The 27,911-nt window shown below is 47.5% G+C and overlaps 11 protein-coding genes across 11 annotated transcripts in view; 6 read left to right on the plus strand and 5 right to left on the minus strand.

Annotated features, from left to right (window-relative positions):
* Window positions 1–2,339: 2,339 nt before the first annotated feature.
* PAAG_05873 (mating locus 1-1) lies at window positions 2,340–3,700 on the minus strand (the record flags this gene model as incomplete). Its single annotated transcript, XM_002792039.2, has 2 exons — window positions 2,340–3,148; window positions 3,199–3,700. 2 exons carry the CDS (start codon window positions 3,698–3,700, stop codon window positions 2,340–2,342), a joined length of 1,311 nt encoding a protein of 436 aa, XP_002792085.1.
* A 1,402-nt stretch (window positions 3,701–5,102) lies between these two features.
* PAAG_05874 (hypothetical protein) lies at window positions 5,103–5,791 on the minus strand (the record flags this gene model as incomplete). Its single annotated transcript, XM_002792040.2, has 2 exons — window positions 5,103–5,665; window positions 5,731–5,791. 2 exons carry the CDS (start codon window positions 5,789–5,791, stop codon window positions 5,103–5,105), a joined length of 624 nt encoding a protein of 207 aa, XP_002792086.2.
* A 1,309-nt stretch (window positions 5,792–7,100) lies between these two features.
* Window positions 7,101–8,115, minus strand: PAAG_05875 (hypothetical protein; the record flags this gene model as incomplete). The annotated part of the gene is made up of 7 exons (XM_015845707.1): window positions 7,101–7,331; window positions 7,432–7,516; window positions 7,614–7,625; window positions 7,697–7,713; window positions 7,817–7,848; window positions 7,919–7,969; window positions 8,079–8,115. 7 exons carry the CDS (start codon window positions 8,113–8,115, stop codon window positions 7,101–7,103), a joined length of 465 nt encoding a protein of 154 aa, XP_015699933.1.
* Window positions 8,116–8,958: 843 nt separating this feature from the next.
* PAAG_05876 (hypothetical protein) lies at window positions 8,959–9,667 on the minus strand (the record flags this gene model as incomplete). The annotated part of the gene is made up of 4 exons (XM_002792042.2): window positions 8,959–8,970; window positions 9,066–9,225; window positions 9,369–9,393; window positions 9,478–9,667. 4 exons carry the CDS (start codon window positions 9,665–9,667, stop codon window positions 8,959–8,961), a joined length of 387 nt encoding a protein of 128 aa, XP_002792088.2.
* Window positions 9,668–10,142: 475 nt separating this feature from the next.
* PAAG_05877 (DNA-(apurinic or apyrimidinic site) lyase) lies at window positions 10,143–12,326 on the plus strand (the record flags this gene model as incomplete). The annotated part of the gene is made up of 5 exons (XM_015845708.1): window positions 10,143–10,165; window positions 10,230–10,275; window positions 10,356–10,458; window positions 10,581–11,314; window positions 11,373–12,326. 5 exons carry the CDS (start codon window positions 10,143–10,145, stop codon window positions 12,324–12,326), a joined length of 1,860 nt encoding a protein of 619 aa, XP_015699934.1.
* A 1,504-nt stretch (window positions 12,327–13,830) lies between these two features.
* Window positions 13,831–14,052, plus strand: PAAG_12115 (hypothetical protein; the record flags this gene model as incomplete). The annotated part of the gene is made up of 1 exon (XM_015847644.1): window positions 13,831–14,052. One exon carries the CDS (start codon window positions 13,831–13,833, stop codon window positions 14,050–14,052), a length of 222 nt encoding a protein of 73 aa, XP_015702719.1.
* A 510-nt stretch (window positions 14,053–14,562) lies between these two features.
* Window positions 14,563–20,086, plus strand: PAAG_05878 (hypothetical protein; the record flags this gene model as incomplete). Its single annotated transcript, XM_015845709.1, has 9 exons — window positions 14,563–15,238; window positions 15,319–15,916; window positions 15,992–16,196; window positions 16,251–16,877; window positions 16,940–17,247; window positions 17,308–18,184; window positions 18,250–18,547; window positions 18,612–18,826; window positions 18,890–20,086. 9 exons carry the CDS (start codon window positions 14,563–14,565, stop codon window positions 20,084–20,086), a joined length of 5,001 nt encoding a protein of 1,666 aa, XP_015699935.1.
* Window positions 20,087–20,702: 616 nt separating this feature from the next.
* On the plus strand, window positions 20,703–21,973 carry PAAG_05879 (complex I intermediate-associated protein; the record flags this gene model as incomplete). The annotated part of the gene is made up of 3 exons (XM_002792045.2): window positions 20,703–20,787; window positions 20,916–21,149; window positions 21,234–21,973. 3 exons carry the CDS (start codon window positions 20,703–20,705, stop codon window positions 21,971–21,973), a joined length of 1,059 nt encoding a protein of 352 aa, XP_002792091.1.
* A 373-nt stretch (window positions 21,974–22,346) lies between these two features.
* PAAG_05880 (phosphoribosylaminoimidazole-succinocarboxamide synthase) lies at window positions 22,347–23,485 on the minus strand (the record flags this gene model as incomplete). Its single annotated transcript, XM_002792046.2, has 3 exons — window positions 22,347–22,732; window positions 22,821–23,196; window positions 23,336–23,485. The coding sequence occupies 3 exons, from the start codon at window positions 23,483–23,485 to the stop codon at window positions 22,347–22,349; spliced, it is 912 nt and encodes a 303-aa protein (XP_002792092.1).
* Window positions 23,486–23,937: 452 nt separating this feature from the next.
* Window positions 23,938–26,706, plus strand: PAAG_05881 (anaphase-promoting complex protein; the record flags this gene model as incomplete). The annotated part of the gene is made up of 7 exons (XM_002792047.1): window positions 23,938–24,646; window positions 24,731–24,824; window positions 24,896–25,307; window positions 25,378–25,501; window positions 25,587–25,693; window positions 25,759–25,895; window positions 26,001–26,706. 7 exons carry the CDS (start codon window positions 23,938–23,940, stop codon window positions 26,704–26,706), a joined length of 2,289 nt encoding a protein of 762 aa, XP_002792093.1.
* A 386-nt stretch (window positions 26,707–27,092) lies between these two features.
* The window catches only part of PAAG_12116 (translation initiation factor SUI1), a gene marked incomplete at both ends in the record, with an annotated part of 1,631 nt that continues 812 nt past the window's right edge, over window positions 27,093–27,911 (plus strand). Inside the window, 2 exons of the mRNA XM_015847645.1 lie at window positions 27,093–27,313; window positions 27,382–27,668. Coding sequence (XP_015702720.1) covers window positions 27,093–27,313; window positions 27,382–27,668 — 508 coding nt within the window. The remainder of the gene's footprint in view (window positions 27,314–27,381; window positions 27,669–27,911) is intronic.

The following is a 27,911-nucleotide window of genomic DNA, read 5'->3' on the forward strand; positions in this document are numbered from 1 at the left end:
TGTCATATACATACATGCCTACCTACCTATGGAGATACATACCAGATAAGAGAGGAATTTCCCAGATTCTTCGCGAAGTTTAAGTAATGTTGAGAGTTCCCAGACCATAGGACAAAGGTAATTGCAAAATTTGCCGTATCAACTTTCATCATTATGCTGTTGTTTGCGAGATTGTGCCAGCACCAATTGGGTTCGAAGTCGGAAATCTGTGTTGTTAACCACTTGATCTATCATTTCGAGTTAATCTAACAGGCGTGAAACAGCGATATCGAATAATAATAGGGAAGAAGAGACCTGGAATTGTTCAGGCAGATAGTCACAACACTGAGCGGTGCGAGTGAAAAAGCTTCATGCTGCTGCTATTTGTAGACTTGACAGGCCAAACCGCGCTTTGTCGACGGATGAATTGGTCTGTATGGTCCAATAATTAATAATGTATGTATGTCTTTTCTTCGTATTCCGTGCTCTGTTTTGTGCTCTATACAGTGTGAACATTCAACTTGCCCAGACCCGGGCATGAGATATCATGTTTAATAACAGCTTGGTTATGTCATGACAGGTAGTTAACGAGTCTTTCGGTTCATACAACCTCATCATTTTCTCTCGAAATGGTTCTTAGACCCCCGAATTCAAACTTTGAGGGTTTAACTCCTCTGTTCCCTGATTATAAAAAAAGATATCGGACCAGGGTAAATGGGGGCCGGTTTATTTAAAGTGGAATCAAATTTCTCCCGTCTACAGCTCGATGACAACTGGTTTTGTCTCCAGCCGTTTCTCGATGTTTCTCCTTATTTCTTTGCAATAATAACAATAGTGCCAGATCTGGATCATTGGAAAATATGATGAAGTGGTTGATCTCCAGAAAGTTGGCACTGTTCGTAAATTTACAAATAACTAACTAATAACTAACTAGTTAACTAGCTTACTCGGAAATCTCTAGGATTATACATGTCGATTGATGTGAAGAAGACTTTGAATGGGATTTCTGTGGAATCCACATGAGGACTAGGGAAGAGGATTCTTAACATGAGGGAATGAAATTAATAAGTTAACTATTAGATGATTGGCTTGAGATTTTGAGACTGCCTTACATATGAAATTTCTCAGTAAATAAGCTAACTAGTGAGTGGGAGTGGATGTAGTAACTTAGAAATATACTCACCTCACATAACTCAATAATCCGTAAACGGTCTTTGTATAGACTGCTGATAACGAAGGAGAAAAGTCAGTAGGAAAAAACAGTTTTCAAATAAATTTCCAAATAAAATCAATTGCCTGCATATTTCGCTCGGACATAATGTGTTATAACAAGAGTATATGTTTATTTTCTCTTCTACGTAAGTTTGGAATTCAGCCTTGGAGGGAGTTCAAGTCATGTGTCGGACGTGATGACTTCCAAGGTTGTGTGAATAAGTTGTCCAGTTCTATCTCTATAATTAAGAGTTGTCGCGGGAAATATTAGGGTATTGGCATACGGAGTGTGCGGAGTATATTACTCAGAAACGGTCTTTGAGATATTGTCCATTATGCTTGAACGGTCCAAGCAGTATTCGTATTGCCAGAAGACAAGACGTAAACTCTAACTGTGGGATATTTTCCTGCGACTGTGCCACACAGGCGAGGAGTTATGGATCAACAAAGGTAGGCTATCAGCTGTTGTAGATAGTGATATCTCCAAACAAAGAAATCGATTTGGAGCGCCAAGGGCAAACTTAAAAATGTTCTGGTGTGAGACATGTTACTCCCGAGTCCGTTTTAAGTTGTTGGACGGCTTGGACGTTCCACACAAGTGCCCGTCCAGTGCACCTTGGCGCGAGTGGATCCCGCAGGCCCGCGGGTATCTGCAGGCCACAGGCCAGTGAGGCCGGTTAAGGACACACAGACCCACAGCCCACAGGCAAGCCATCGGACCCTTGTCAACTCTATCCCAACCACACCTATAACTGGTGTACCTAGGTAGTAATCAGGCCGAGCAGGGTACTTGGCTGTTGATATGGTTGGCTGGCCAGTCATTCGACATGCTGCACGCTGATATGGCCCTAGTAAACATGATGTTCATGTCAAGGCAGGGAGATTACTCGCATCTGAGTTTCTTGGAATTCAAATTTTTTATTTGAGCTAGCCACCATCTTTGATCTAAAATTTCACGATTGCCACGCTGAGGATATCACAATTTTTACAAACCAATTTATTATCTTAGGTCACAAGCTAATTCGTTTACTCCCATCACGCCTAGAAACTCCGTCTATCCATGTACCTACCGCCTTCCCGATGCAATTAGTTCGAAAGTCCCACTCGGTGTTCAAGTGCGTTTGAACAGGCTGTATGTTCTCGAGGGACTAGATGTCAAGGTACTCGGTAATATCGTAAGGGTCGAAGTCGCTTTGGACACGGTATGGTTGGTAGTTAAATACAGAATTGCGAAGTTCAGGGTTAAATACAGCGAAGTAATTGGTGCCTTCAATGTCGATAGGGAGCTCGTTCATAGCGATCCGTATTTCCTGATTGATATTTTCCACAGTATAGTAAGGAACCTCAATGGGTAAAACACCGTTGTCCTGGATGGATGTCTGATCATTGTCAGCTTCAGAACCAATACCAGAAGTATTCGTGCGATCGTTGTTAACGTCCGTACTCCCACCCCCAAGAACGGGGTCAGGGTTCTGGATCATTGGTTGGGGAAGTCCAAGGGTTTGTGGGAAATGAGCGTGGTTTGGTTGAGCAGCCACTGCCATTGCCACTCCAACTCCTTGGCTGCCGTTGTTTGGATAAATGGCCCCTGCGACATAACCAACCTGATAGCAGTGAGCGACAAGGTCATCGACTGAAAGGTTTGTCGTCAAGTCACCCTGAGTAGGCCCAATGAGTGGATTGGTTTTCATGACGGAGAATTGCTTGTCCATGTTCACAGCCAGTTGTAATCCCATCACGCGAAGGTAGTCTTTCGGGCCCACAATTCCAATCAATGGCCCATTTAGTGTTAGAAAAGATTCCAAGTTGACCTGATCAGCATGACTGTCACGAATAATGGAATATGCCTTCGCAAGGATTGCCCACTTTGCTTTGAAAGGGTCAGATGTCCAGAGATGGCGCAGCAAACCAGATTTAATCTTCTGGGAAAGATCCGGGAATACAGTAGAGTAGAAGCCTATGGGTTTGTTAATTTTAGTTTCTCAATGGACCTATTTGAAAACTTACTTCTGAATGCTATGAATGAATTGAGAGGGCGCAGCTTTCCATTCCCACGACCGCGTTTCCCACGAGAAGCTTGAGTTCGAGACATGGAATTAGGTCTTGCTCGGGCTGTCATAGGAGCTGCCCTTGGAGCTGTAACTTGAGATGGAGCTGGAGCTCGAACTGCCATCGGAGCTGCCATCGTCATGCTAGCACTAAGACTGGTGTTTGGAAGGCTAGCAGGCGCATGACCCACTGAAGGCATAGTAGCGGCGACATTGTTGACATTGTTGGGAACATTGCTAAGAGCGTTGCCGGAAGTGTTGCCGAAAATGTTGCTGGTAGTGTTGCTGGGAGCAACGTTGACCGCATTGGTGGCAGCATTGTTGGCAGCGTTATTGGCAGCGTTGTTGGCAGTATTAACTTGCTGCAAAAATTGCTGGAAGTCCTGAATCTGATCAGGAGTCAAGGTCGTAAAAAGCTTGTTAAATGCCTGTTGGACGGCAGAGACTTCGTTTCCTATCATCCTGGCAAAGAGGTTGGTTGAATTGTTTATTGTCTCCAATCTATAGGAGCGAGGGAATGTTTTTAAACAAAGACTGATGGAAATAGACAATTGCCAAAGGCGCTCATGAGAGCGTTGGGAAGAGTTGTGTGAGGACGTAGGAAGCAGAATGAAAGCAGGGAGGAAAGAATAGGAAGTTTATTATGGGTTGGAAAAAACGTGGGAGGGGTTGAGATGTAAAGAGGAAAGTGTCATTTGTTCGAGGGGGACGTTAACAAGAACAAAGAAATTGTCCCCTTTGGACACTTTCTCAGGTCATTCACCGTAGGGTCATATATTCACATTTCAGGTCATTGTAACCTGGCCATTTTGATCTTTCATCAAATATTCATTCCAGATCCTACCCCAACTTTTCAAGGTTTTATTTTCTCCAGCCCGGCAGGGTCGGTAAAGCCGACAGAGATGGATTCCATTCTTGCCATCCTCTTTGAGGTTTTGATTGGATACAAGTAAGCCAGTGTGACAGAAAATCACTGCTAATCGATGTTGATGCTAAGTGCATAGTTAGTTAAACTTCTATGACTAATCGCACACCCAACGACGGAGAATAATAGTTGCATCCGCAAAAACAACTTCGTTCAGTATAGCAATAATTAGCATAGTTTTTCATTTCCTTGCTCTGTCAATGTAATCTATTGATTCCCTACAACATCTGCTCCTAGAGCATCTGTGCGATTTGAGTGCCACATAACTAAATCAAATCTGGGTTACAAGACTCATATAACATTGCTCTTATCCCAAGAGGACTTCTGCTGTAATCCGCGAGCCGCTCGCCCTCCAGTGCCTCTACAGTTCGAGTTAATATCTAAGATATTCAACGATATGTATTAGATAAAAGAAAAAATTTCTTACCAATTACGTCGGTAAAATTTTCTAGGCGATCGATGACTGTACTCTCACGGGGCATTGTCTGGTATCTCTGCGGCAGGGTAAGAGTATGTCTTCTAAAAGTTCCAGGGCAGCCGGAGAGAGTACCTCAAGGTAGGGGTTTGGAGCCAAGGTAACCTATTATCGTGAGCACATGGGTTAAGCAAAGCCTTACGCGCTTCTCAGGTCGAATGAATATCTTACCCAGCTATGTCTGTGTTCGAGTCCAGAAAAAGGAATCTCTTCATCCCGGGCGGGAGGAAGCTGCTTGCGAAATTAAATTAACAATCCGTCGACGATAACGACTGGACTGCCAAAAAAAAAAAAAAAAAAAAAAAAAAAAAAAAAAAAAAGAAGAAGAAGAAAAAGAAGAAAAAAAAAGGAATGTCGATGGAGAACTCTATACTTACTTCGCTTTGTTCCGACGTAGAAGGAGCATTGGTTTTTCCTTTTAGAAGGACGGACTTTGGGAACAGGAATGACATTAGTACACTGTTTACAGCCTTCGCTTTAAGGTGTAGATCGTCGAGCTTACATTCTCACATTCCTTCTGGATGCGTTTTGTCTCTCGTAGCCAGTTGAGATGAAGAGCCACTCCTCCGATTGGCATCAACCGCACAGTAGCATTGCGCGCGGTATCGGGCAACCGTACGCCACTTCCAGGACTCCCCTTGAGAAGGAACTGTTCCCAAGGAAGCAGATTTGGCTTGAACGAGGGACGGTTGAGAGATTGTACGAGAAGATCCTCCTCTCTTGCAAGAAGATTGGCACGCCTAGCGAAACCCTCCATAGTCTTCGCGTTTTTCTTCGCCCTGAATGCTTCGATCTGCTCGTCCCTTGCCAAATTTACGAGAATCCAGAAACGGTAGCGGGCCTCATCAGACGGGAAGAGAGATGGGTGGGCTGATAGCCGACGAAATTCGATCATGACAGCCTCGAACATTTTGTTGGCGCTGCTGCCCTCGATATGGATGGCGTCCTCCTTGATGCAGTTGATAAAAGAGGTGGCAACCTTGCTAAGATAATCAAAGTCGCTTTTACGGCTGGCTTCGCCATTGGCTGATCATGAAATAAATTAGCGAAACTGAGTGTCAGTTATCATCTTTCATGATTGAAAATCTCACCATTGAGGAGACCCGCTTCATGGCTTTCCCATAGCAGGGAGGGACCAGACAACATCGCCATTGGATTCAGCTAGAATGCGTAGCTCCTAGCCAGCAGCAATGGGGAACGATACTGAAAGTTTGCTTGAGTATTAGGGATACCTTGCCGGTTGTTCAAGAAAGGTGCCTATCTGAGACGGTAGTTGACGCGTCCCTCCAGCTTGAGCTGGTCTGTCTCTGAGATTAAGTAGTCCAGATAGTGTAGACAGCGTTGTTTGTTTGTTACGATCCAAACCCCTTCCTCCCTATCAACGCCCCCGGGAAACTGGGGTAAACACCGAGATTGCCCAGGATGCCTCTAGCAACTAAACCTCAACAACAAACATCAACAAAATTCCAGCCTTCCAAAACCCCTCGCAAACTCCGCAAATATCTGTCGTTGCCAAACCAGTGATATCTCATTTGTCCAGCCTCCAAAACACAACACCCCATTGCCCATCGCAAGTGTAAATCCTCCGCCATCCTGCCATCCTTCCCCGCCTCCAACATTTTTGTACCGGAGCTGGTTGGGCGTCCACCTATTCACACAATATGTACCCAGCCCCAATATCATTCACCCAACATAATGTAATGCTATCGCACAACACATAACACAGAGCCGTGAGACACAAATGGGTGGGCTGGAAGGGACGGTAGCTGGAAAAGGATGGTGGAAATTGAATAACACAAAGCCTGGACCTGGAGTGCATGGTCTGAAATGTAACGGGGATTGGAGAAAACGACGTAATGGAGAGAAGGGGGGTTGGGGAGAGCTTTATAAATTCTTTGTTTGAAATTCACCACCACGAGCCAGGAGGGGGCCAAGGGGGTTCAGGAGGCTTGTAGGGGCGGGAAGGCTGGCAGGTTCGGTTTGCGATACTTTACAGCTGCAGCTTTTCAGCCAAACACATGGTTGTTGTGGGGGCATCGGGGGAATTTATTCTAAGGAAAAATGATTTTAATAGTTAAAAGAGAAAACACATGGGGGTTTATATCGTTCTTTTGGAAAGGGGGTAAACAAAAAAAAAGGGTTGATTCGGGCTAAAATCTTATATGGAAATTTCGCCCATCAAAAGACGCTGAGCGGCATTTTCAAAAAAGTCAAGTGAGAAAGGAAAAAGAAAGGAAAGGAATGAAAATAAATGCATAATTAAGTATGGTACAGATATGTACAATCGCAGTATTTATGGATTTTGAAAGTATTTTCCTGAACATGAAACTCGCTGGGGGAATTGTTATGGGCTTTTCGGGATGGCGAATCTGCATGAATATATCCTTCATCGTAGATAACCTTACCGCTGAAAGGAAAAAATAAAAGAATATTGGTAACTTCCACCAAAAGAAGTACATGGTTATGGGGTATTGGTCAAGAGGATGGAACGGGAGGGGGAGCTGCCGTTTTCGTTCCTGTGTTCCCCGGGGGAGGCAAAAATAGGGGCAGATATGTCTGACGATGACTCATTAGCAAAGATCTTGGCCCACCAGCCAGATTCCGAAGAATAGACAAAATCGATCTTGCCGATTTGAAATACAAGAGGGCGAAAAGCTACAGGAGGATAAACGTACGACAAAGACGGCCACGACTATATCGAAATTGTACACGTATTAGCTGTGGATGGGCAAGGATGGAAATCCATTAAGTAGTGTAGGGCTCGAGATGTTGTGCTCACAAGACATAATCACAGCCATATATCCCGGCGTCGAGGCCTTCTTCCTCTGCTGGGGGGTCTCTGCCATCCAGCTCTGGAGAGAGAAGGTAACAGAAGCCCTGTTTTTAGACGGACAGGAGTTGGATAGTCAGTTCGAGATGTTCCCGACAATATTTCACCGAAGGTATCAATATGACGAGTTAGGATAACGCATACCAAGCAATCATCCTATGGTCGCCGGGAGATTTTTCATTAGCGAATGGTCCCCATAGACGTGGATGTCAGCAGCGGCGGCATACTTATTCTTCGTAAACATCTAGTAGAACAATTAGTCAGCATTTTCAAAAGTTCGGAATAAAAGAAATAAGACATCAGGATCAGAATCAGGGAAATCAGGAGATCAGGAAATTAAAACATACAGCAGCCATGGGCATCGTGCTAGACACCGTGCCTATATATAGCTTAGCATGGCAAGAAGGAAGAAGGGGAAATGTTCTCTCTGCTGGACTGGCGCGACATACTGTTCATGTCCGCATCCTGCCGTTTCTCAGGCGGTTCGACATATGGAACAACTAGCTGTGCGGTCAGTATACATGCATATACCAATTGAACCATCGAATCAGTTATTCCCAGCACGGGGCCACTTCAAGGAGTGAAGGGTTCCCCGCGAAAGTTCCATACCTAGATCTGGCCTCCGCATGTCTTTCTTGGTGGCCATCTTTGAGGCCGGGTGGTGTGTATGGTTCTAATGGAGATTCCAAAAATTGGTTGCGGTGCGTATCTATTTATTGTTAGTGCCTTGGAATAATGGCTACTGGCATCACGGCGAGAGAAGCTGACGCTTTGTATTCGACATTGTTCGTTCAACTCTACTCTTCAACGACACGACGTTCGAAGTGGTAGTCGGGGCTAGGCCGGAAAAGGAAAAGTGTGGTATTTCACCCGGTCTTTTTTAAGGTTTCCAGATCGGTGTGTTCGAACCTCCGAATTGGTATCAGATGTTGATATCGAAATGCGAGAAGCAGCGGAAAGAGTTGATATACAGTACAAGCACACAGTAATTCGATATCGCATGGAAACGAGAATGCTATTTCATATTCTAACCAAGGGAACATTACATAAAAAAAGAAAATTTTATTTACATGACAGAGTGAGAGTTGTGCTGGAAACACGACACAACTTCCGAAGGAGGATTGCATTGCATTGATTGCAAAAATCGAGGACGACCTCCACGATGACGACGATGTTTTGTATTAAACACATTGGTTCCCATTCTTTTCTCCATCCGGCCTTTCCGTACTGTTGCAGAATCCCGCACGGGATTGAGGTGGAAAACATTCAAGTAGTCTTGTTCGGGTTGTGGTAGTTTACCTTAGGGTTCCAGCTGGTGAAATAGTTTTGTCAGCAAAACATCTTTCTTCTTATCAAGGAGATAATGTGTCTACAATGGCAGGGACTGCCATCTCAAACTCAAGCAAACTTCGCCTTCCCCACAGAGCCGTATCAAACCCCGGGGAAGGGAGGGATTGGAAGAAGACACAGGGAAATTCGCGGGGAAGACTTACAACAGGGTCTATAATTTTGGTGAAATACGTTAGCTGATCGATTTCCAGCGTAAACATATAAAGAACCAAAGTTGATATAAGTAAACAGAAGGGAAGGACATACCTTATCACCATCTCCCCAAGGATAGTTCTTGGTGCGAATGTTCTGGTAGGGATACTCCACCCGCTCTTCCAAGGGCGGCATATGTTCCCAGTGCTCCCAATGCTCATTCCACAAATTCCACGCATTGATGCTCGCAAGGATGATGACGGGAATCACTCCGCTAGATTTCGCATGACAATTAATAAATCCGTGCTTATAGACAATCTCTCCCCTATTTCCTTATTCACTGAAAGCTGAACAGAATGTTCCAGGATTGCAAAGGGTTGGACAAGACATTGGAGGATTAGAAGGGTATGGCCATACTAGATAGAAAGTTTCCGCCACAAATCTGTGAAAGAAGCCACGGTCAGAATTGGTGGTTTCTTCATATCAATGAGCCGCTGTGTTCGTTGCAAACGGGGAGAAAACCTACCACTGGTAGCGGCGGCATGGGCCTTCACGGCAGCTCTCTCACGGTTAAAGGCATTGTCAGGCAGGACGGGGCCGCTTTGCTCGGTGCTGGTGAAGCGGCGTTGGAGCAGACCGGAGCGGACGGGGTTCGACCGGACGGCGGGGGCGCCAACTCGCTGGGCGAGGCGGAAAGCGGAGGGGCGAGTGAGCATTGTTTCAGGCCAGTCACTTATGCGGGAGGGTAATTGATGGTTGTTGCGCGTTGTGTGTTTGGGAGTTTGGAGATGGAATTGTGGCGTCGGATGGTTGTTGATATTCGCACCGATTCACTTCCAGGTTGGACCACCTGGTCACGGGTTCTTCTGGGGGGTATAACTAGAGATCATGTGATCACAGCTCTACTCGAAGAGCTCGAAGAACTACGAGAATTGATACCTCGCACACTTTTATTCAGAAAACCCCGTCGCGGTCATTGAAGATGGCGTGTATATGGTGAATCTTTATCGAACAACTTTATTTGTGATAGGCTGCTTATACTATTCGATGGTGCCTGTATGCTTTTGAAAACGACCATCTACCAACGCTCCTTCAAAAGGAGGCGTCACAGATGGTCCGGTTAACAACTTGGAATGGTATGGATTATTTGCTCTCCACATCCTTCGTAGGATAGAAAATAGCTAACATACCATGATTTCAGTTAATGGGATACGGTCAGTGTTATGATTTTAACATATAGCAGACTTTGTTACAGAAAGAGTAATGAGATGTCTTTAGCAACCCGTTCGCGTATCACCCATGGAGGGAGAAGCGGTCGTTCGAAGTACGTAAGATCATATTATACATTCAGTTTTGAATCATAAAGTTTTGTATATGAATATATTTCTTATACTCCGTGTATAGGCGATGTTCGACGCCCTCGAAGCAGACATAGTCATCTTCCAGGAAGCGAAGGTCCAAAAGAAGGACTTGCAAGATGACATGGTCCTTGTCAATGGCTGGGATTGTTTCTTTAGCCTCCCAAAGCAGAAAAAAGGCTTGTTGTATTCTGTCTACCACGCACTTCTAATATAAAACAGATATATATATATATATATATATGTTCTATATGTATTAACTCGTGAATAGGGTATTCTGGAGTTGTCATATATACACGGAACTCTAAATGTTGCCCCATAAGGGCCGAAGAGGGAATCACGGGTATCCTTTGTCCACCGGCGTCTTCATCTACTAGCCCTTTTCCTGCTCTTACGTCTTTTCGTGAAATGCCGGAAGAGCAGCAGATTGGTGGCTATCCCACTCCTGAACAGCTGGCACTTTCGAATATAGATGCAGCCACGCTGGATTCTGAAGGACGATGTGTGATATTGGAGTTTCCAGCGTTCGTTTTACTTGGTGTCTATTGCCCTGCGAACAGAGACGAGATGCGAGATGGGTTTCGAAAAGCCTTTGTAAATGCGGTTGATGCTCGTGTTCGGAACCTAGTTGATATGGGGAAGCGAGTGATTTTGACGGGAGACTTAAATATATCCGGCTCTGAGATCGACTCAGCACGTGCCCTTGAAGAAATAAGGAAAAGTACGACGACAAATTCTGAATTTGTTTCTGCGCCCGTTCGTCGTATCTTTAATCAGCTTGTCAGTGGTGGGAAAGTCATTGGAGATAGGGACCAGGGAAGGGAAACACCCGTCCTGGTGGATTTGTGTAGAGAGTACCACCCTGATCGACGAGGTATGTATACTTGCTGGGAGCAGAGGGTCAATGCTAGACCTGGAAATTATGGGTCACGAATCGATTATGTCCTCTGCAGTCTAATTATGCGAGACTGGTTTTGTGCGTCGAATATCCAGGAGGGTCTAATGGTATTTTGTTCTCCTGTCATTGTCCACATATACGCAAGGCTAATAGAACTAATTATAGGGCTCTGACCACTGTCCGGTTTATGCTGATATCAAGGACAAGGTGTCGCTCGACAACATGGAAGTTCACATCCTCGATATTTTGAACCCAGAGGGTATGTTTGTAAACGGAGAGCGGAAGAGGGAGTACTCGACCGCAGACGTCCTGCCACTCTCAGGTAGATTAATTCCTGAATTTTGCCAGCGAAGAAGTATCAAAGATATGTTGTTTCGACAAAGTTCGAAGGGAGCGAGCCAGGGTGACGTAAACTCTGCTGGCGTCACCAACCCTCCGGTACCCCAGAAGGATACCCTCGGAACTAACATTTCTGGGCCAGCTTCACCCAGTACCTCTACCACACCATGGGGACCCAGCACTCCTAAACGGTCTCAACAAGGAGATGATGGTACTACTTCGCGATCTAAACGTTTGAAGCGAAGTCAGTCTTCGGCCATCGCTACCGCGCGGACGAAAGGGCAAAAAAGCTTAAAAGGATTTTTTGGTCTCAAAGGATCCGGTTCTACTGCAGATGATCAAACGAATTCGCCGAAGGTTTCAGATCCGGCGGCAGTGGGAAATGAACAACAAGAAGCAGCGAAAAGCCCTCTAGACATCACTTATTCTTGCCCACCCGGTGATGGTTGTGGACCCGAAGATGATGGAACTCAAGGGCAACAGCAAGAAACAGCTGAGCCACTGGCAAACGGTGGAGATAGTAATGATGATTGCATCGTGCATGATCCAATCGCCAACAAAGAATTGTGGTCAAGAATCTTTACGAAGAAACCTGCGCCAAGGTGCTCAGGGCATCATGAGCCCTGCATCAGTCTTGTAACGAAAAAGGCAGGGATCAACTGTGGGCGGTCGTTCTGGATCTGTGCTAGACCCCTCGGCCCATCTGGAGTTAAGAAGACAGGCGATCAGTGGCGTTGCGATACTTTTATCTGGTCTAGTGATTGGAATGGACCGAAATGAGGGTTGTACAGCCATGATCTTTGCGGAATGGGGTGGTAAATATTGGCTGGACGATTCCCTTGGGAGAGGGACACCAAGGACTGAACTGGAAGTTCCAGGGAATGTGATGTAACTTGGGATCTTTGCATAGCAGCTTCATGGTTGCCCATCAAGGCTCTGCTAAGGGTTGATAGTTAACTCTAAAACACTATGGATGACACAATGTGTTTGCAAATCTGTACATCTATGGACATAAGTTTGCAGAAGCAGTCGGCATACATTGATGTCCATGTCATGTCTTGTTCAACCTGAAGAGCAGGAAACTGTTACGTTACCAAACTGCATGGATGCTGTTGAACATCCAGGGATACATCATACCTGCATATTACGGAGCAGAAGAGAGAGAGAATGTGTGTGTGTGTGTGTGTGTGAGAGGGTGTGCTCACGGAGGAGGGGAAGGATAGTTGGGGTAAGAAAATGAGAAAACATGGATTACTGTTGGGAACTGCTAGGCTAAAGCTATTTGGGGCACTGGTTCATGCCTAAAGAGAACGACACGGAATGGATCTTCAGTCTTGCATGGAATTGGCTGCGTGTAAACACCGTTGCCGCTGACTGGGGCCTGGGTGAACCTATACCATTCATTCATACATTTGGTTATTAGGGGAATATTCCGTTGGGGAAAATCCCGTTTCTCTGCGTGATCGGTTCCATATCACGACAACCCCGAGGGATAGCGACAGCTGCTTGTTGATTTGGCTCATGGAGATTTCGTAATTGGTCAGATGACGAGATGGGGTTCAACAGGGCTGAATGGATGTCCGGATGTATGTATGTATGTGCCAGTTTTTGTTGCTGTTTGCTTAAAATCGCATGCGAACCTGGGTTCAGAGGCCCAAGGCACATCCATACACGGTCCTTCCGTCCACTTTAGCCATGTATCCATTATTCGCTGAACATAGAATCTTAACCGTGAAAGAAGGTAGGTTTCTTCTGTTCCATATCTTCCACATCGATCGCAGGCAATGTGACAGATCTTCCAGTTGATGTGATGTATGTCCGCACACATATAATGTATTCATGTACGTAGCTACCAAGGTTGTGTTTATACAAACATGTAAACATACGTGAGGACCTCAGAAGCCTGGCTGTGAGAGGGGAAAAGATGGATATCTGTAGCAATGAAGGTAAACATGGAATCAGGCCAAAAGCATTCAGTAACGATGAACATAAGAACTTGGAAAGAAGCGTAGAGGAACCTGGTGGAGCGTCACTAGCTTTTCGTAGTGAGGAATTGAGTAATCATCCCGCAGCGGGGAGGGGGAAATTTATAAAGCTCTCGAATGACAAACGGGCATCTTCTTCGAATCGCCGTGGGAGGAGGAAGTGAGACGAGGCAGAAGTTTTACGCGAGGTGATTTACGACAGTTACGATCACGTTGAGGAATAGCTGATAACAACGGATGGGGCCCGTAACTAACCAACCGGCAAGTCATCTATTCTCAGCAGGAGATCGACGACAACCATGAATCATAGAGGAGCTACTCGGTTGGTGTCTGGGATAAGGCCAGGAAACGAACATACTAGAGAGGTATCCGTAGTTCTGGATGTTGGAACAGTTCTCCAGCTGCCAACCGAGCCTATCAAAGTAATTAGCTTGGGCGATGAGGAGTCGCGGCTCTACAACAACCCGTGGAGACCTAGCTTTTCCCGGACATCCATGGATTTGGCTGCGTTTGGCGATTAAAGAATGCGTTCGTTGGTATATAACTTTGCGAGTTCGTTGCTCTTCAACCAGTGTACTGCTGTAGCGAGCCGGGCGACTTGTTCGCCTCTATTGGCTGCGGCTCTTTGCTGTTCACCTGACTGACTTCGACGCAATCCGCCGCAGCTGCCGAAGTTCGCAGCTTAAGCCGACCGGTCGACCCTACGACAACCGCAAACAATCACTGATATATATATATATATAGAGTTTATATATATGAGTCTCTTAACCACCACCGCCACCACTACTGCTCCGAGTTCAACCCCCTTCATGGCCGTTTCTCTGCTTCCTGGAGATTTAATGATTGTTTCTCTTTTCGTGTTCTTGCATTTTGCTCTCCAGTTTCTCTGATTCTACTGTCTTACCTGCCTAGTGAACTCAGACTACCGCTTTTTATCTCAACCTCTACGTATTTTGCCCTGGGTTGCGACAACGGCCTGAACAGCCCGACGTTCGCCATCACATCGGGATGAGCGCTATGATCCGCGGATAATGCCGTTACGCCGTCCCACAAGTCATCCTGTTTCCCCCAGCCGGGTTTCGGCACCCTCCGGCTCCTCCGCTCCCCAGTTGGTCCCCCTAGCTCCTGCGCCTGCGCCTGCGCCTGCGCCTCCTCCACCCGCTCGTGCAATTGACCCCGACGTTCAGGTGATTTCAGTTATCGACCTTACTGCAGAGTCAGATACTGACAGGGTGAGTGATGATGGATCTGGACCCCCTGCGAAAAGGCCGTGCTTGGATACTCGTGAGAGCTCTACTCCGCTGGTGCCGCGGGACAACAATCAATATCTCGCAATTCACCAGCAGCCGCCGCTAGATCCCCAACACAATACACCCTCCACTGCAAGCGAAGTTCCAGAGTCGATAAATCCCATGGACTTAATGAACCACACTCCGAATGAGCAGTCCCTGCGCCCGCCCTGGTCGTTTCGGAGCGGTATGTCGAGCTCTGCAGCCCGGCGCGCATCGGAGTCTTCTCAGTGGTCACAGTCTGCAGGTCTACCCCTGTTACCTATTCGCCCTTGGCAGTATAGTCCGCAGGAACGATCTCCATACCACACTCCAACGGCGTCGGATGCACAGAAGGATGATACGTGGTGTTTGGAAGTGCAGACAACGCCTTATCGCATGTCCAACCCCGCCAAGGCGCCTCGGTTCCTTGACAACAGTATGTGCTTTTCCTTCTTCTTGATATTATATAGTATATAATCCCACTTAATCTTGATTGCTAACGTATAATTTATATAGAATCTGCGGATTTCTCTCCATGGACAGGGTCACAGGTCGAGGACGTGCTCTCTGACCACACCATTAAGCATGGCTTCTATGACCGAGTCCAGGTGTCTCCCAATGAAAGTGTTAGCGCAAGGTCGGCTCTGTATCCTCAATTCAAACACCGTTCCGGATTGAAAGTCTTGTCATCCGTTTTTGCTGCGAGTCTCGAGCAACGACAGAACCACAATAGAGTCACTGCCCCGTCGACATTTCGGCCGCCGCCCCGGGTCACATTGACTGACAATAAGCGTGAGACTTGGCTGCGAGATCTGGCAAATGACTCCGTACCGCTACGCAGACTAAGTCGCACTATTCCGCATGGGGTCAGGGGTAAAGTGCTCCTCGAACATTGTCTTGTGAAATCTGTCCATATTTCTCGGGCTCTTTGGGTGGCAAAGTGTGTTGGTGCCAACGAACTACGTGCATTTAGGAGGAAAGGAACATCTGCAAGTGTTGCAAGTGGTCTAGAGGCGAAATGGGTGCGAGACTGGACGGTAAACGTGCAGCAGTTTATTGAGGGGGTACTAGGTAGTTTGGTGGATGACAGTTGGAAAATTAGAATTTGTTATGCGTAATTGCATCCCCAGCTGCTCCCCGTGGCATATCTTCTTGTTTTGGAGTTGGGATGAGAACTAACTCAACATAGCCTGAGACTTACTGGTCGACTTTTCCTCGAGTATCTTGTTGACCATGACCATTTTATGGAGTGGTTCCATACATCGTCAAGTAAAGCTTCGTTGGCAAGCTTTCCTGTCTGGCTCCTTATGCTTGGGAGCTATTGGGATCATGTTGTCAAGTACCGCAAAAGAGGCAAGCGACTTGCAGAGTGCCTCTTGGAGAAGCTCAGTACAGTGTGTTATTGTTGCCTTGTTGCTTTTTGATATTGTACTAATTTAACGTTGCAGGCTATCCTTATTAACAAGAACGGACATTTAAATTCTCTCATTCGACGTCTCTCTCGCATTATCAAGAAAATTGTTCATCATTGCCCCTCTTCGTTTATTCTTCCTCGATGCTGGGCCAAATACGAAACGACATTATCATCATGCCTGGATATGAACAGCACAGAGGATAAAAAGGACTTTGCAGCTCTCCAGGAGCGGAATGCATCGATATCTCGAGTTAAAGTTGAACCCGGACCAAAGGACAATTCACCGCTTCAGCACATAATCGAACTTCTTGACTCATCCAGCGATATTCCCACTCTCGCTACGGATTTGTTGAACTTATCACTTGATCCGAGCACTGTGGCCACCACGGTTTTAGAGTGGGCATCGACTGCGTTCCGCTATGGCATCTCCCGAACGTACACAGCCGTCCGGCTTTTCCGAAGATGGAGGAGGATAGGAATGGATACTGACTTGTACCTCTTCACGTTCCTCGCGCAAGCTCACCAAAAGTCTGGCGTGCGCCTCGTTGATCTATACCATATCATTTGCGAATTGGTCCGTTCACAGACATTTTCCGTGTCCAAGTACTTGCAGTGGCTCATCGCGCGTGGTGTGCTAAGCAGTGTTTCTGAAAATAAGGAGGTACGTGTTTGAATCGCAACATTAACATCATCATCACCCTTGTTGACTGACTCGATTTCCAGCGTATGCCTGGGGACATTGGTCTCCTCAGCAATCTTCCATCATGTCGTCTTCCCGGCCATGTTTGGAACCTTCGCAATACCCTGCTTTCAAGGACAGGATTTCAGGTAGATCTGGAGTCTGAGACCATTGAAGTTGTAAAGCAATCAATTCGACGCCGTCTCCCGACAATGTTTCCTGAGGTCCGCACGGATGTGAATGTGCAGATGACGGACGATTTGGATTTTTCCGCCGTAACATGGACAGTGAAGTGTGAGATAGGGCAGTGGCTTCGAGATGTTGTAGCCTCTCACGTCAGAGATAGTGTGAGGTGAGTTTTCCATGGCGACGGCTCCTCTTCTTTTGATGGTGTTTTCTGATAACGTTACAGGACTGTTTGGGATTTCACAAACGATTTCGGAATAGTTTCACTCACTCACCAGGAATTCTTTGAAGTACGATATGTCCTTGAATCTCTTGATGATATGTCCATGTTTGCCGATGTGTTGAAATGTGCTTCGGAGTCCGACAATGTTACAGTTTTGATATCGGCTGTCGACGCTCTTAACTACCACCTTGAGACGTTTAATGCCATCGGTGCTACACCCGACCTCTTCAAGAGCTTGGTCAGCTCATATGCCAGAATTAGAACGGCAGATTCACGCATTGACCATTTGATAACGTCTCTTTTAGAGGTCGGAGTCAGAATTCCAACCGAGGCGCCTTCCGTTGCTATGCTCCGCCGAGATCAGATGGAACGGGAAAAACAACTCTCCATGGAAGCTCCGTCTCCGGTATCTGACGACATCGCCGATATAAACACCGCCACGCCCAGTCGCACGTTTAGACACGCATTGGACCAGCTGCTAGCATCGGGAAATACTATGGATGAAGTCACGATGACTCGAATCTTCAACACTCTGTCCAAGAGACTTGAATATGGCAGTGTAAACGGAAAGCAATGTACCCATGAGACAGCGCGGTATTTTGTTCGACTCAGGCCTTTCAATACGAAGCTTTTTGACCGCTTGATGATCAGGTGGGTCATTACGGTGCTAAAATCGTCGCCTCGACCGGATCTGTCAAGCCTTCTGCCGCCGCTGATAGGTGTTGGTTGCGTTGCATTGCAGTCTTTTTATGTCCTTATCAAATACCTGCTGCGCACTGGCGACCTGCGAGAAGGGATCCCGGATTTGACTGAATTCCGACAGAGTCTAATTCAGCTCTTAGATAAGCGGCTGGCCAACGCCGGTGGCGCGCAAGATCTAGTGAGTTAACTGCATTTGAATCGTCATCCCGGAACATGTAGTTGCTAACAGGTTTGCATGGTCAGGTTGCGTACCGGTTCAAAATTGCCCAGCAAGAATACGTGAGACTGTTTCCTTCACAAGCGCTTAGTCTTTTGCAAGATTTATTGGCGGGGGTTTCGCAGGCCACAGCGGAATCTCCGAAACGTGCAGGCGGTGATCCATTGGGTGACTCGGTTAAACCCCTTCTGAGCGAAATCGCAGTTCGACACCCACATGTTCTCGGCATGGATGGGGCTGATCGCTTGTTGGAGAAGTTTCCTGACTGCATGAAGTTCACTAGTCAAGCACTAAGCCTGTTGTTGACAATTCCGGATGGAAGTGGTAAGCGTTGATCTTGTTACTGGACGCGAGTTTTACGAGTTTTATGATACTAACTTTGAATTAGTCTTAGATGCCGCGAAAGAGACTATTGCGTCCATCAACGATTTCTCTCGTCCCTTTTGTCTCATGAAGCTACGGTTATTATTTGTGGAAAGTGACATTGAGAGCAAGAAACGTATTTATGATCTTGTTTTTGAAGCCGCGAAATCTGATATACAGCAAGGCCTGTCAGATTGGATTCATGTTGTGAGCACGTTGCACCCAGATGCCGCAATGGAGGTGAGCTTCTTGACCATAACATCTAGCTTAAGTTATTGATGATGATGCTGACATTTCCCAAAGATTCGCCAACGAGCTGAGCAACAACTGTTAGCTATTACCTTCACACCTCTAATTGCTCCACCGCCAGCTCTCTCATCACCGATTGAGCCCGACGCTATCGCGACCAGTGACGTGTCGCCACTTGTCTATCTCCGCATAGTGGAGGAACTATCGTTCAGCATCCTAGACGCTGGCAACCTTTCACTCGGCCCAGTTTTTGTTGACAAAATGAACATTATGCTTCAAAAAATCACAGCTCTAGAGAACAGCATCGCAAACACTTCCTCTAGCCAGGATACTGCCCAAATCGACAACCTACGCGAAGCCCAAGCAGCACAAGAAATTTCAATTCGCTTCTGGTTATACATTATGCTCCGTCTCATCGCCATTCACCGCTCGGACCTTGACCCGAGCTCGCTCTCAAAATCCGACATAGTTGACCAAACGCGGCTCCTGATCTCCATCAGCTGCATTGCGTTATCCCAAACCATATCCTCCAGGAACATTCCCTCCGTCCCTCTCAGCCCCACACTGATTAATATCTCCTCACAAGCAGCCAATAGCCTTCAAACCCAAGCTCTAGACGTCGCCGCAGCACTGGTCGACACCATCCCCGACGAAGCACGTCATCAATGCGCTCGTTTCTTTCGGGACCGCTGCCCTCCGTACATCCACCCCCAGAACCAACCGCGTCTACTTTTCCTCTTCGGTCCCATCCCCCCCACTGACATCGCCGCGTCTTTTATTCCTCCTAAGCAACCAAAACAATCATCCCCTGCGTCAGGAGCCGCAAGCAGCATACCAGCAGCAGCAACGGCTACAGCAGCGCCAGCAGGGCCTTCTACAAGTACGCCTGCAGCGGTAAAGGGAGCAGAACCAGCACCAACACCAGAATCCTCACAAACCCTCCCAACCCCTCCCAACAGCAATTACAATGCACCTTCAGTAGCACCATCACACATGACACCAACAACATCAATATCTTCCTTTCAACCTCTCCCAAACCCCCCTAGCAGCGTTTACAATGCAACATCGCATATTCCCTGCAACGATCCTAATTCTTTCGTTGGGGATCTGCGGCTCCAGCAGCAGGGACAGGATGTGGGCCCTTTTCCGCTGCGCCCATGGGAGATGCTTGAAGAATCAGCCCCGGTTATGGGTGTTAACGACACTGCGGTTAATTTGAGGCTGTTTGAGGCGAGGTTGACGAGGGATTGATTGCTGCTCGAATGTGCCATGTTTATGATTTTCCGTTTTAGCCATTCATCTGTATTGTAAATTTAGGGTGTGGTGTTTTCCTTCCTTCTGGCTCTCTACCTTTGTTGCATCCAAATGTACATATACACTACGCAACATGCGAATTATATTATAATACGAACCATTTGAAGCGGCGGGTGCGGCTCGAACATATAAGCTATCCATGGATATGTCTCCGGTCATAATTTTGGAGACATGTTCTTATGATTCAATAGATTGGATGCTTGTCCTCTTTCCCATTTCATTTCAGAGTTAAAAGAATTGCACATCTTGCCATGTAGACATATCTCTGCTTCTCATCAGTGGCTCGATAATGTTGCCACCTCTTCCGATGCCGGCCCCTTCGAAATGCCCTTATTGCCACAGCCGAAGAGCTCAACACACGTGACCGAGCCGTGAAGTCATCATCTCCAAGTTCCAATAAATTATTCAGCGCGGAGTGCATCAGCAATGTTTTGATATATAACTATAACCACATAGGGACAGATACATATAGGCTTGGGGATCAGTGGTCTTTGTTCTGACTCCGTTTTCGGTACATCTTGACGTCTGACTCTTTTATATAATTGGCGGTCAAATGATTCCCACCGCAAAATGCCTCGCCCAGCGACCGGGCTTCGTCAAGCGGAGTGCGGAGGAGCTGGCGCGGTTCACGAAGATGGGTAGGTAAAACTGATCAACTAAGGGATATCTCTGAACCGATTAATACCGCGTCATCCTCTTGCCATTGAAAATGAAATGGGAAACCAGCTCCAAATGGATTGAGTGCTGACATGGGCGACTTATCTAGCATGGAACCTCGAAACCCTCTCCGTCCCATATAAGCCCTACTACCTCCTCGATTTCACAGACCAAAACACTGTCGCAGCCTGCAAGACCATGGCAGATCGTGCTGTTGGCGGCTACAGCACCGCAAACTTAGATTACGTCCCCGCTGACCCCGCCACGAATACCCCCGCACACGCCCGCTTTCATGGGTCCATATCCACCAAGCTGCCACAGAATTGGAAGATTCAGAGGTCAGGTATGTGGAGTCTTCAAATATTATTAGAAATTCCCCATACAGGAGGTTATTAGGTTTAATGACATATATGCGTTGCGACAACAGGCTACGCTGCTTTCCGCAACCAAGATAGGGGCTTCTGGCTATTCGGCCGCCTGTACTGGGACGTGGACCCGTATACCTACCTTGCATTACGCGTCAAGTCCGACGGACGCAGATACAAAGTGAACATCCAGACCGATTCCATTGTTGAATCCGACATCCATCAACACCGTCTGTTTACCCACCACCACCGTACTCCCCGCTTGTCCTCCGCATCCCCCTCCTCGCCCGAAGATATAACATCCTATTCCACTGAACAAGGCGAAGTCGTCCCTGCCGCCCTAGCCGACTTCCCCCCCCAAAGCCCATCCTACCCATCCAATACATACGCCCACACAACCGACCCAACCACCAATCCCGACTCCACAGGCTGGGAAACAGTCCTAATCCGCTGGAACGACTTTGTGCGCACAAACCTGGGCTTCGCGGTCGAGCCGCAGACGAGTTTGCTACGCCAGCGCATCAAGTCTATCGGCATTGGGTTGACGGATCGTGTTGATGGGCCGTTTGATTTGCGCATTCATCGGATGTGGGCGACGAATGGTTTGTCGGAGGAGGAAATGGAGGAGGAGAGGAGGATTTGTGGGTTGAATGCATTGCAGATGACGGGCAAGGAGTGGGCGGCTGCTGGGGTTGAGAAGCCGTCGTTGGCGGAGCAGGAGGGGGAGGCGTTGAGAAGGTTGAAGGGGTTGAAGAAGCGGAAAGATGAGGGGGATGCTGGAGGGGAGAAGGATTCCTTTTAGTTTTAAGGGTTGGTCCAGGGTCCGTGGGTTGTACAATACGGATAAATAGTTTTAAGGCGCGTTGGGAAGGGGTTGGGTGATTGGTCTCACATTTGTGTATTATTATGAATTCGGCATACTATGTGTGCATACATCTAGTTATATAGTTACTTCGTCTGAAGCACGAGCATTTTTTGGCGTTCTTATTATTGAAATGAACCAAGCTTTGAAATTATGCAATATGCAAATATGCAACATGAATCTCTATTTAGACGCTCCAGACTTCCCCGCTCTTCTAAACGCAAATGAAGATATTACATTTGAAACGAACAATAGTACGCCCGTAACGCCTACATGCCGTTCCATCCCGCTCCCCAATTCCACCCCTGAAGTATTAGAAATCCACCTTCTCCCCCGTAATCCTCTCATATGCTTCCCGATACTTCTCCCCAGTCCTCCTTACCAACTCTTCGTCCATCTTCACCCCTTCCTTCCCCTTTAGCCCGTTCTTGACCAGCCAATCGCGCAAGAACTGCTTATCAAAGCTCTCCTGCGACTTGCCAACCTGATAATTCTCCGCCGCCCAGAACCGCGATGAGTCCGGCGTCAGCACCTCATCAACTAGCACAACTTCATCCGTCTCCGTGTCGAGGCCGAATTCGAACTTGGTATCCGCGATGATGAGGCCGCGTGAGAATGCGTGGGCATGTGCGGTTTCATAGAGTTGCAGGGCTAGTGTGGAGATGATGCGGGCGTATTTGGGGCCTACAATGGTTACGGCTGCGGTTGCTTCGTGTTAGCTGTTTGAGAAATAAAAGGGAAAGGAAAAGGGGAGGGGGAAGGGGAGGAAGGGAGATATGTGTGGTACCCTGATCGGGATGGATATTCTCATCATGTTTTCCCTGCTCCGCCTTAGTGCTGGGTGTATATATGGCACCATCTGGGAAACGCTGACTCTCCTTCAGCCCCTCCGGCATCTTTATGCTGTGCACAGTACCGGATGCCTGGTATTCCTTCCAGGCTGAGCCGGTGATGTAGCCGCGCACTATAGCTTCTATGGGGAAGACTTTCAGCTTGCGTACCTGCATGCTGCGGGTTTGCAGGGTTGGTCGGAGGGATTCAGGGATCTGAGGGGGCAGGTCGAGGGTGAGGAAGTGTGTACGCAAGGTTGGGACGGCGGCGGAGAGGATTTTGAACCAGTGGGTTGTCAGGAGGGTGAGGAGGACGCCTTTATTGGGAATTGGCTGGTTTCAATGGAGGAGGTATATGGGTTAGTTAAAGTAGGGATTTGTATCATTTTTTACACTCTTTTTTTTTTTTTTTTTTTTTTTTTTTTTTTTTTTTTCTTTTCATTTCTCAAGGCAATGGAGGTTTGGGATGTACGTTTTCCATGATCACGTCGTAGGCGGAGATGCGGTCTGTAGCTACGAAGAGGAGAGTGTGCGGGTCGACTTGGTATAGATCGCGGACTTTACCTCGCGCAACAAGGGGAAGGATATTCTCCAGATTGCTGGTGGTTATGGGTTCAGACATGGCTATGGATGGGGGGTATATAAGGGTATTCAGCGGATGTGGAGGGCAATTGGGATATATATACAAATAAATTGATAGATATAGACACTTATGTAGAGGAGACATTGGCGGTGTTTGGCGGTGACGGCGGGGAGCAATTGGATCGGTGGGCGGAGATCGATTAGTCAGGGTTTGGCATTCTGCCGCATACTGCACTGCATCAACCACTTAAACTGCAACAACTGCAACTACTTGACATCATGATGCGATTTCTGAGGCATGAGATACAATTAAACGCCAGATAGTAGGAATGTGAAGACAGTCTTCGGATAAACAAAGCGGAAGATATTTACCCAGATTTGCTTTTGTCTCTCAGAAAGTTCCGTTTACAGTCTCCGCCGGCATGTCCAACCCCTTGTAATGGCGGATCCCCTATACAAATACCCCCCTCCCTTAATGAATCAATAGTCAAGATGGGTCGATATCTCACCCCCTCCAAAATAGCCCTCCTTGCTCTCGTCTCCGTCTACACAGAAGGCGCAGTCCCCAACTCCGCCATTGTCCCCGTCCTCTCGTTTCTCATCTCCCATCTCCTCCCCCTGAGACCCTCAGCTCTCACCACTTCCCAAGACAAAAGACATGCCATACCCATTCAGGACTTTGAAGCAGCCACATTACACCTAGCTTCTTCAATTCCCGGTAGAACTGTCTGGGATCTCTTGCTGAAGAAGTTATGGCATCTTAACTGCTCCGATGAGCTCGACGACTTCTTCATTTGCATATCAGAGATGCTGATGAAGACGCGCGAAGAGCAGATCTATAATCGAGATAATGGCATTGCGCCCGAGACAGGTCGTATGCTGCTCTCCCGCTCCTCGCCGCTGGGTGCCTTTGTTCGACGCGCCCAGCTCGAGTACTCCCGTCTACAATTCCACGATGCCATGGCGCTGTGGAGGGGCTTTATCAAATATCGGCTACCAACGTACCAGCTGTGGGTGAAGAGGAATCCGTTGGATAGCCAGATGGCGGTGGACATTAATTTGGTCGAGCTGGGCTTGGATTTGACGAGTCCGCTGGCCAAGGTTGTGTACGGTGAGTTGGAGGAAGGGAAGGATGTGGAGGTCGGGATGAGTACGAGGGATATTGAGCGGTTGTTGGATTTCCAGGTCGGGGAGATGCAGAGTATGTCTTCCAGATAATTTTATCTACGCCGGTTTTTGCTGAGATTGGAGCTCAGGCTTTGCTAACGCTAGTTTCTCGTCAAAGGCATCGGGTGCAGGATTACAGAAGAGATGAAGTCGCGTCTAGAACAGATGATCGCATCCGGCGTGTCTATACCAAGCTCGCAACATTATATAAAGTAAGTAGTTTTATTGCTTTCCGCCCCTGAAACCGCCCTTGTACCGCCAATTCTGATCCAGGACCTTCAAGATTCCTCGATTCTTGGAGAGCGGGAGATTATTCCTCCTCTTTCGACCATCTACATCACTACTTTGACTACACTATGCAAAATCGTGACAGAACATTTTATCAGTACGCTCTTCTCAACCTTGCCATCCTCCAAGCCGACTTTGGCTGCCATGGGGAAGCTGTCTCTGCTATGCAAGAGGCCATTTCGATTGCCCGAGAGACCCATGATATGAGCTGCCTCAATTTCTGCATGAGCTGGGTCTACCACTTCGGGAAAGCCTTCCCAGATGAAATGAGAGATGTGCAGAATACGAGGATGCTAGGGAGTGAGAAGGAAACGCTGGCATTTCTCCAAGCAAAGTCTAAAGAGATAGAGATGTGGAGTCTGATGAGTACTTCGATGCTCAGTGAAGCTAAGTTGGAGTTACAGCATGTACGATTACTATTTATTTTATTTTTACGGTGTGAAATTCCGACTGGCTTACCGCTATTTTTTCTAACAGGGCGAGAGCGTGGCGTCGGCGTTTGAGCACATCGTCAAAGCCTCGTTTCTCATAGTGAATAAGAGAGCGCGCCAGCCAATTGGGTCACAACTTATGTTACAAGCATCAGTATATGTCAGAATAGGTAATTTCGCTTCCAAACCTCACCCTAATCTCGAGCTGGACGGGGGGGGGGGGGGGGGGGCCTGCTGATGGCTTCTTACTGAAAGGGGTTGCGCATGTTGCCTGGTCGAATTGCGAGATCTTTCGGGAATGTTATGCAAAGCAAGCTCCATTCGACGATAATTTTAGGGCGACCTGTCGCAGTAGTTTGCTGGTAAATATTAATTTCCAACCCAGCAATGGGCCAAAGAAGTTCACTGCTGACCGACCAATTGGAAGTTGGCTGCGAAAGGAAGCTATTTTAAATCGATGGCCCGGTTAAATGAGGTGCCTTCCGATGCGCTTAATGTTCTTAAGTACCAGCAGAATTGGACGTTTTTTTGCGGGCTTTTGAAGTTGCAGAGACAGCTACATAGGTATGTCCCCCTTCTTTTTTTTTATATTTTATTAGCTTTTCTCTTCCTTCAGCAAAAGACGACCTTGGATTGGATATCATGGTTTGACTGACATATTTTTGGCAGGGATGATAAGCTGGCAGTAGAAGAGCTAATACCGCAACTCCATGCGTGCGCACCCCCAGATCTGGAACTAGCCATGACGCTGTCCTTCCTGGAGGTTGATTTCCAGATGCGGAAAGGTAACTACGCAGCCGCGCTTAAAATAATCGAAGAAATTGCCCAATCCATACGACAGGAGAATTTCGATGTCGCCAATCAGGTCAAACTCCTGGTTGCCAAAGCAAGAATCTTCGACCAGACCCACCAACCAGAACGGGGATTCTCGTTGGCGATGAGAGCAGCCCATATCGCCTATCAGTCCCGATATCTCCCGGGCCTATGGGAGTCTATCGGGGTGCTCTCCGTCATCCTGATGACCTTCAAGGAATTCGAGGCCGCCCTTGAGATCCTGGATAGCATTGTCCCACAAGTTCTCGAATGCGAAGACTCCTATCTCGCCGCACGTACGTATGCACTGCTAGCTGATGCCAGCATGGGACTGGCGGGCCAGGCGCAGCGGGACAAAGTGCGACAGAAGGAGCACATGGCGCGGGCGGTGGAATTTATCGACTGTGCATTTGGGGAGTTTTCGAACATGGAGGATGTGCAGGGCCAATGCGAGATGATGGCGAAGAAGGCGACGGTGATGCATCTGTCTGGAGATCGGGTGTTGGCGAATGACTACGCGGCTAAGTATTTGGATTTGAGGAGACAGGCGGTGGAGGGATAGGATCGGTTTTCTTTTTTTTTTTTTTTCCCCTTTTTTTCCCCTTTTTTTCCCCTTTTTTTCCCTCTTTTTTTTTCCCTTTTTTTTCCTCTTTTTTTTTTCCTTTTTTTTCCCTTTTTTTTTCCTCTTTTTTTTTTCCTTTTTTTTCCTCTCTCTTTTTTTTTTTTTTTTTTTTTTTTTTTTTTTTTGGTTGTACTATTAGAGCTGGGCTACATATGCATATGCTTTACCTGGACGGAGAAAGAATTTATACATCAAATAAATGAAGCACTGTATCACTATTACGGTTCGTTGGACGGGTGTCGTGGATTTAGCGGCTGGTAGATTGTCTACTGGGGGAGAGAGCTCCCTCCGCTGAAGTCAGAGTCTTCGAGCCAACGAGCTAACGAATGGCCCCTTCTCTTGTCTCTCCCCATGCTGAGTTATCTTGCTGTGTTGTTTTCTCCGTCTCAACGAATCTCGTAGAACCGGCATCGGGGCACCCTTGGAAATACGGCGAAACCAATCAGGGGCTGGCCGATCCCTGTCACTCTGACGTCACTCGCACCCGACTTTTGCACCCAGTGGTACCTGGGAGTGACTTGCTCAGCCCCGAGTTGGCAACCAGTTGGTTGGTTATAGTTACCCAGCCAGCCACCTGCTGAGTCAGCGCTGAGTCACCGCGGGCGCCCCTCGCAGCTTAAATGGATCCTCGATCCTGCGCGTCCCTGTTTCTTTCTTCCTCCCACAACAACAAACTTCATCAGTCTCTCCCAACGCTCTCCCAACTCTCTCCCAACTCTCTCTCGCGCTGTTGCTAACCACGCACATATCCGCTGCTTGTCTCTGCACAACAACAACAACAACAACAACAACACGCCACTCTCCTATCCCACTTGACCTCACCTCCAATAACCCCTTCCCTTTTTTCAAGTCCGTCGTGACAAAGAACGGGTTTATGTCAATCGAAAACCTCAAGACCTTCGGTAAGTCGCCACGCCGCCTTGCATGAAATATGATGTCCCTTGCTGTCTGTCTCCCACCGCTCCAACGCATCCAGCCACTCCCTCTCCACAACACCGTCCACATGTATACCTGCAACTGGATGACGGGGCCCTTCTATTTTGTCACTGGTGCTGGAGAAATCGTCCCCCTCCAGGGCATCGGTGTTTTCGTGTGTGGTGGTGTTCCGGGCCACGGCAGACTAGACGCTTTGAGAAATAGCGGGG

The sequence above is a fragment of the Paracoccidioides lutzii genome (assembly GCF_000150705.2).
Source record: "Paracoccidioides lutzii Pb01 unplaced genomic scaffold supercont2.16, whole genome shotgun sequence".
Classification (NCBI taxonomy): domain Eukaryota; kingdom Fungi; phylum Ascomycota; class Eurotiomycetes; order Onygenales; family Ajellomycetaceae; genus Paracoccidioides; species Paracoccidioides lutzii.